This window comes from Crocodylus porosus, unplaced genomic scaffold (genome assembly GCF_001723895.1).
Source record: "Crocodylus porosus isolate Cpor-Errol unplaced genomic scaffold, CroPor_comp1, whole genome shotgun sequence".
NCBI classification, from domain to species: Eukaryota; Metazoa; Chordata; order Crocodylia; family Crocodylidae; genus Crocodylus; species Crocodylus porosus.
Window position 1 is genome coordinate 5,597,026 of NW_017728935.1, and position 7,766 is coordinate 5,604,791.

Consider the following 7,766-nt stretch of genomic DNA (forward strand, 5'->3'; position numbering starts at 1 on the left):
CTACTGCCATTTGTAAAGCATTTGTGGAGTTAGAGCCTCCGTTCAAACATCCCCCATCCCCAAATCAAGGGTCTGGGATGCAGTTCCCTGACGTGGTGCCACACCAGCTTGCCCTATCATTTGGGGGGGCTGGGTAATTTAACAAATTCATGTTTTTTAAAAAGTCTGCTGGGGAAAGAGCAAGCCTTGCACATGAGAAAACACCAACTGGCCTGCAGGAGATGCTGGCTGCTTCTGCTGATGAGCGTCAGCCTGTCAGAAACCTCTGGATTGAGTCATTACTTCCCAAAAAAACCATAAGCCAGGGATGCGCTCCCCTGCCCTCCCTCGGCTAGCTCCTTCTCCAGGGCTGACAAGCATCAGAAGAATGACGGGCCTGAAGCCAGTGCTGCAAGTGATGGGGCAAGTCAAACCGGTAGTGTGTGACACTCGGGGTATGCCCCTGCTGCAACACGGTGGCCCTACTGATGGGCTTCTGGCTGTGCAGCTGGACCTACTCCTTAGCTGACTCACGCGTGGAGACCTTGGCACTGACACCCTTTTTGGCTCCTATAATTCTATCTGCTGTATATAGGACACAGCTCCAGCAGCTGTAGACGGTGGGACTCAGCTTCCCTAAGCCTCAAGATACTGCATGTTTGAGCGCAGCGAGGGCGTCGATCTGTGCGCCCATGACACCTCTGCCCTTCAACTTACTCTGCAGACGAGTGATGAGGGGTGTTGAGAGAGGAGCTCCCACGCTCGTGCAGAAGAGACTGGACTGGGTCAGGATGGGAACAGCAGCAGGTGCTGTGGGCCAGGAGGAACTGACGTGGGAAAGCCGTAGGGGCCTAACCTGACACCAGCGGGTACGCCAGGTTGAGAAGGATGCACAGCAGAGCTCGAGGTCTGCAACAGGAAATACAAGCGCTAGGTGGGGCTCAGTCCCCCACGCCTCCTTGCTCCCTGCGGCCACCGCACCCGCTGCCAGACGGCAGCACCTGGGAACTTGCCTGCGCGCATCTCCTCGCTCAAGACGAAACAGAGCAACAGACCACACAAAAACTGCACGCTCCTTCACGCTCACCAGTGGGAGGGGACCTAAGAGTGCCGGTGCGTAGCAGGGAACCGAGACGCAGACCACGGGGCACCGTTCGAGTGCACCGCAGAGCTGCCGCGCGCGGCCCAGCTGGCGGGACGGTTTGCAGGACTGACTCTGCCCGGGCTGCCCCAGGTCAGCTGCGACGCGCGCGCCCAGGGGTGACCTGGACCCGGCCGGACAGCGGCTCCCGACTCAGTCCCTACAACCGTCGTCTCCAGCTCTGCGCACCACACGGCAAAGCATCCCAACGCCGGGCTGCGAGCGGAGACCGCGAGCACCGGCCCCGCGGCCGCCAGTGTCCGAACCGGGCCGAACGAGCCACGGGTCCGCGCTGCCTCGAGCGGGGCGGGCTGCCCCGAGGAGAGCCATCCCAAGGCCGCCGAGAGCAAATGAGTAACGCGCGCCGGGCCGGCAGGATGTCTGCTCGGGAGCAAACAGCGCAGATACAGCGGGTCAAGGCCGCGGCCGCGGCAAACACGGCGGGGGCGTGGGGAGGGCAGAGGCGACACTCCCTCCCCACCCCCCTGCCGTGACGTAGTTTCTGCGTCCTCTGCGCTCCGTGGCGTCAGGCCACGCGCCCCCAGCGCCCGTCACCCACATTCCCCAGCGGCCCAGGCCCGGGGCCCGAAACCCGGGGCCCGCTCCCGTCGGGCCGCAACTGCGCCTGCGCGCCACGGTGCCGGGCCTCGATCGCATGCGCAGCGCCCTCGGCCGGGCGGCGCCACCTGGACTGCGCATGCGCCGCCTCCGGGCCGCCGGCCGCTGCGGGGTCCGACCAAGCTGGGCTGTGAGTGCGGCGCCTTCCCGGCGTGCAGCGCGGGCCCCCCGCCCTCTCCCCGGGGCTGGGCCTTTGCTCCACGCTGCCCCGGGAGCGGGGCCGAAGGGCGGGGCCGCGGGGGGAGCCTTACCGCTCCGTGCGTCTGCCCCCTGCCGGCTTCCAGGCGCGGCGCAGGAGGCGGGGCGGGGCGGGGCCGTGCCCGGGGGTGGAAGGGCAGGGCAGGGGCCAGTGGCCAGCGGCGCGCTCACACCTGTGCTCGCTCTCTGCAGGTCGCCCTCGCGATGAGCTGCACGATCGAGAAGATCTTGACGGACGCGCGGACGCTGCTGGACCGGCTCCGCGACCACGACAGCGCGGCCGAGTCGCTCATCGACCAGTCGGCCGCCCTGCACAGGCGCGTGGCCGCCATGAGGCAGGCAGGGGCGGCGGGAGCCAAGCAGGTGGGTGCGGGTGGTGGCAGGCGAGCAGGAGCCACCGGCCCCCCACCTGCCTGTAACCACATCCCTCCATCTTGCCAGGCTCACGACGAGGCCGCCAACGTGAAAGATGCGTCTAAGCTCAAGCCGCACCTCCTGCTTTCCCAAGAGAACACCCAAATCCGGGACCTGCAGCGGGAAAACAGAGGTGAGTCGTGTGCCACGCCTGGCCCTGGCACCTAACCTTTAGGAAGGGGGGTGATGCTGACACGTTTAAGCACTTGCCCACCTTGCGCGGGGCTGTACACACAGGTTGCCACCACCGCCCGATGACGTGGGCTCTGCCTTCCATCCCAAATCGTAATTACACAGGAGTTCCTCACAGTTCATAAGTGAAGCAGTTGAGAGAACAGCCAGGACAAGCCAGTCAAAGTCTGGAACTTGCTTAGCTGTCACTCTGCTGTCAGAAGAAAGATTTCCTCCAGTAAAGCTTCTGGGTGGAGCTCGATTCTGAAGGAAATGTAGGTGCACGTGGCTTTGGACATACTTGAGTGATTTGAGCAGCAACGGGAATAACTTTGCCTATTTGCTGTGAAAACGATCCAGTTCTGTCAAATGAAATGAGTTGTTTGCTGTATAAATGACATTTCCGGGCCACTAGGCCAAAAAATTGCAGTAAGTTGCAGCATAGTGCAACACGTGCCTTTCACTGTGTCTAGGTACTGGTAAAGGTGTGGTTCTAGTTTCAGGGAAATTGCGTTGCTTGAAGACTGAGACTGCTTATTATAAATTACCTTGGTGATCAGTAAGCGAAACACTGAAGATCAATTGTGAACTTGCCTTTCTTAAGTCTGTGCCTGGCAAAAGAAATCCTTCTGCAGCAGTTATGATGTCTTCATAACATTTGTATGTTGCAGAATTGTGGATCTCTTTGGAGGAACACCAAGATGCTTTGGAACTGATCATGAGCAAGTACAGGAAGCAGATGTTACAATTAACAAGGGGAAGAAAAGATGAGGATGCTGAACCAGTCTTGAAAGTGCACCAGGCTCAGTCTGTGGTGAGATGGGGCAGGGAGGTGGCAGGCAGTTTGTGTCGCTTGTTTCCACGAAGGGTTGGGAATAAAACTTGCTCTTTAAAAAACTCACAGGGACTCCATGCTGTGCTATTGTTCCTTATGTGCACACTCCTTTATCCTTTTTGAGGAGCACCTCTACTGATCCCTTCATCCGTGGCCCCCATATAGAACCTTCTCTTTCCACATGTACAGCAACAAAAATCCACGTACTCTTATCAGTATTTTAACATCTACAATTTAAAAAGCAATGCATACAGTTTCCATGTCATGACCTGTATTAGGGTTGTTTGTATGCATTGTAAACCATACAATGCCTCACGGCAGTTATTAAATGATAACGAAGGGTTCTTAATTTAAAGTCATCAGGCTGTTGAATTGGTTAAGGAATCTCTATTTTGAATTCCCAAAAGCTGCCAGTGCCACTACTTGAAAGGCCATGCTTTGGTCTGCGTCACGTGCACCGACTTAACTAGTGAATCTAAGACAGTTGTTACTTTGAGTTGTTTTACAACAAAGTTTTATTGCCCTCCTCTGGAATCTCTCTAATTTTTCTTAATCTCTCTGTTTTAAAGTGTGATATCTCAAACTGAACAGCATATTCCAGATGAGGCCTCACCAATAATTGAATACAGAAGAATAACTGCCTCCTGTGCTGTATTCTAAATCAGATTCTTGTATTGTTCCTCAATGTAGCCGGACTCAGTGCAGGTTGCACTACAGCTGCGTTCAGCTAAACTGGATCGTGATGTCTGTGTGCTTGTCACACTTTGAACTGTCCTCTTTGGCGTATTGAACAGGGTATCTTGGAGGCCACTTTAATAGAGGATGCAGCGTAACTACTGGGAGAGGGAAGAAGAAAAACACTGTCAACTAAATGTAGTATTATGTTGCTTGAATATGTTTTCAGGAGATTGAGAGTCAAATAGACAGAATCTATGAGATGGGAGAAGTGATGAGAAAAGCCGTTCAAGTGGATGACGATCAGTTCTTTACGATTCAGGAAAAACTAGCCCAGTTGGAGGTAAGACCGTTGTATAGCTGGGAATTCCGGTAAGCAGGCCTGTTGCCTGCTCACATTCACTTAACAGCAAGTCATGTAGGTTTTGAGATCCTGAGTGGTTCAGGGGACTCCCTGGTGCTCCTGCAGGGATATGGTGAAACCCCTTATTAAGGAAAAATCTGAAAGTGGCATGTATTGTCAAGTTTGTATGTAGTAAGTGAATATATATGAACTCTGATCAGTATCAAATTGTTTGATTCCTGTTGATAGTTCAGTATTTCCATAGGAGTCAATATCCTGGAGCTTACTTCATAATTCTGTTTTGTGCAGAGGGACCCCTAGTCTGATATTGAAATGCTCTCTGCATTCCGGAAATAGAAAATGCAGGAGAGAGCGAGACCAACCTTGGTCCCCACAGTGTGCGCTTCTGTCACCAAAGTAAAAGATTAAAAGTGGAAGCAGTAGCACAGTACCCAAGATTAAAAGTGGAAGCAGTAGCACAGTACCCATCCCTCTCCCAAGCACCCACAAGTCTTTTGTGATGCAAATAATCCAGATATAAAAGAGAGACCTTCGATTATTTTGCTCCTCTCCTCCCAGTGCTGGGTTGTCCCCTACATTATACTATCAGTAGTCTGTCAGGTTTAAAATGTGTTAGACAACAGGGCTGTTCTTAACTATTCTTGTCCTTTTAATTGTGAGTTAGTTCATTTGTGTTTCAGCCCAAATATTGATTTTGCAGCTTGAAAACAAAGAGCTGCGTGAGCTGTTATCCATCAGCACAGAATCTCCCACGGTGAGGGTAGCGGAGCTGCCTGACAGTGGACCTCAAGAGCTCCAGAATAACTGTCTCCGCTCTTGAATTTTTAAAAAAACTGAAGTATCTGGAACCAACGCTACAGGAAGGCTCATTTTCTTTTGCATGGTGTTCTTCCACACGTCTGCTGGTATCCTCATTTTTCTCTGTCTTCCACAGTGTATACATTTATTTTCTTAGCACTGCTGTTGAAACATCTCCCTCTGATGGCAATGGTTTCCAATGCTGCTCAGTCTTAATAACAATTGATGGCAGCTTAACTGTGAGCTATACTCCTTTGTGCTTGTCTCCCCTAATGAAGACTGCTTCTAGCTCAGCTTCAGTTAAAACTTTTACCTGTGCAGATAGCAGTTTATCTATATTAACTCCCAGTTCATAGGTGGCTTTATTTTATGAGTGGTTATTATTTTGTGAAATGGATATGACTTAGTTGATTGTTTGAAAAGCTGTCTTTTACATACCAGGATATATGTTTAATTTTTTAAATGGCTAACTCACCAAGCAGTGTGTGGCTGGGTTAATGTCACTGGGATACAGACTGGAAGACTGGCTGCTGCTTATTGTAGGCAGGTTCAGATACTGGCACAGAGTATTGTTTAGTAATACTTTCTAGCTTTCTTGTGTTGTAACGAGCCTGGTATCTGCAACCTAGAGGTTCCAATGACTAATGGTACTTTAAATCACAAAAGACTTTTAAATACATGCTTCCAAGTTCTTTTCCTAAGTTACTGAAAGCTGAATTATTAATATTAAGTTTAGCAGTTCCATAGGAATGTCAAGCTATTTGTTCAGTCCTCCATCAGAAGCAAGATTTTTGATGGTCACGGAGGGATTTAGGTCTCGTTTCTTTGAATTACGCGATCAGTACTTGCCTCGTCCCAGAACATCTTTGGAGAAGCTTAATCTAACAGAGGAAAAAGGAAATCTCAATAGGAAGATGCTGGGTGAAAAACCTCCCCTTTCTTCCATCCCAAGTTAAAAATAAATGAACAAAACAAAGAAAGTTTTTCTTCAGAACTCTTTTTCTGAGACTAAACAACATGCTTCTCTTTCCCCTCGTGCCTGGCAGATTGGTATTTTAAGTGCAGGGATTGAAACTGAGCCATTTCTTGTCACGTTTTGCTTTTATGGTAATGTGTTCTGGGAGGTCTGTGTAAGTGCATTCCACGTTCAGGGGACTTGCTGGATTGCACAGCAGTTTGCCTCTCAAGCTGCGGTGAAGTTCAGAAGTGGAAGCAGTTGCCTAGCAGTCATTGCTTAGATCCTCACTAAGCAAAGGGTGGGGAGAGGGTGCCATTTTGTGTTCTTCTGCTAGTCTGCTTTTTTTAAAAGTAAACATTAGTGTAGAATCTTTGCCCTTTCTGTATTGTCTGCAACTCATAAAGCTGCCCTGAGCTTTTCACAAGAGCTCAAGGCAGCTGGGTGCTCGGCTCCCATTCACTTTTGGTAGGAGGGAGGTGCCTGGCTGTTGAAGAACCCACCTGTCTTCACAGTCCCTGAACTCCAGGTCCCAAATAAAATGCTTCAAACACGTTGCTTCAGTTCCTGTAGTGGACTTTTCCCCCAGGAAGTGCTGAGAACTGGCCTCGTATCTTCTCAACTCAGCCTCTGACGTAGCCGTGTTACGGCTGCCAGGATGCGAGTGCCCGAGTGTGCTGCAGAAGGTTGAATTGGCAGAAAAACTGCTACTGCCCAGAGCCACGCAAGCAGGCCCTGCCTAGCAGGAACTGGGCCAGCTGCGCATTAGCACCAGTCGCAGCTTTATGCCTTAAAGATGCCTTCTGTGCCATGTTCAGAGTCAGATGAGTTTCTGCAGCAGTACGGACCTGTGCTCATACCTCAATTCTGATGTATCCTGTGCATGAGCCATGGGAGAAGATATTGTACGATAAGTTTAACTGTGATGCGCTGCTGTGACTTTTCCTTTCGCCCGCCAGCTCCGGCGAGCCTTGGAACAGTTCCTTTGTGTCTCGGGACTACCGAGCAGTATGTATATCGGCCTCTTATTTTTCTCGAAATAAATGTTTACAGTACGTGGCGTGGTGCTGGTTACTGCCATGGGAGCGGCCTGTTGCCAGGGTGTGGGCAGGGCCACTGTGGGGGTGTCCCTAATGCAGGGGTAGCTGCGGCGGGGCCAGACTTGGGCCACCAGCGTGAGCGCAGGCTATGCTTCTCCATCTTCTGCCCCGGCGGGCGGGCAAGACGCCGGCCTCGGGCCGTCCCGCTCCGGGCTGATGGAGCCTCGCGCCTGAGCCCGCACCCGCCTCAGCTCAGCCACTCGCGCATGCGCACATGCGCCGGCGGCAACTCCCGAGCCGCAGCTCCGGGCGCACGCGCAGATCCCGCTGCCGGCAGTCCCCGCCCTCCGCGCATGCGCGGCCCCTCCCGTGGTCTCGCGAGAGGCCGGGATTTATTCCTACGTGCCGTGCCGTGCTGCTCATGGCGGCGCTGGAGCGGGGGCGCTGAGCTGTTGGGGTAAGTGCGGCCCTGCGGCCTCCTGACCGCCCCGCCGGGCCCTGTGGGGAGCGGCCGGGGGACTGAGGGGGTGCGTTGCCGGGCAACTGCGGGTCCTCGCCAGCGCTGCCCGGGTCGGGGG

The 7,766-nt window shown here is 52.9% G+C and overlaps 2 protein-coding genes across 9 annotated transcripts in view; both read left to right on the top strand.

The window, feature by feature from the left end:
* The first annotated feature begins 1,820 nt into the window (after positions 1-1,820).
* SIKE1 (suppressor of IKBKE 1) lies at positions 1,821-7,203 on the top strand. Of its 5 annotated transcripts, none has more exons than XM_019546779.1 (6): positions 1,825-1,868; positions 2,129-2,299; positions 2,378-2,483; positions 3,193-3,335; positions 4,261-4,374; positions 6,621-7,203. In XM_019546779.1, exons 2-6 carry the CDS (start codon positions 2,141-2,143, stop codon positions 6,780-6,782), a joined length of 684 nt encoding a protein of 227 aa, XP_019402324.1. In that variant the 5' UTR covers positions 1,825-1,868; positions 2,129-2,140; the 3' UTR covers positions 6,783-7,203. The 5 variants fall into 5 exon arrangements, with proteins under 5 accessions (XP_019402322.1, XP_019402326.1, XP_019402324.1 ...); XM_019546780.1 differs by lacking the exon at positions 6,621-7,203 and adding an exon at positions 5,096-6,173 and having other exon boundaries at positions 1,832-1,868; XM_019546777.1 differs by having other exon boundaries at positions 1,821-1,868; positions 2,129-2,483.
* Positions 7,204-7,539: 336 nt separating this feature from the next.
* CSDE1 (cold shock domain containing E1) overlaps positions 7,540-7,766 on the top strand; it is a 25,637-nt gene continuing 25,410 nt past the window's right edge. For 3 of the 4 annotated variants that reach the window (XM_019546782.1, XM_019546784.1, XM_019546785.1), the window contains exon 1: positions 7,540-7,645. The gene's annotated coding sequence lies outside the window, so the exon portion shown is untranslated. The remainder of the gene's footprint in view (positions 7,646-7,766) is intronic. The other variant, XM_019546783.1, reaches the window with a different exon arrangement.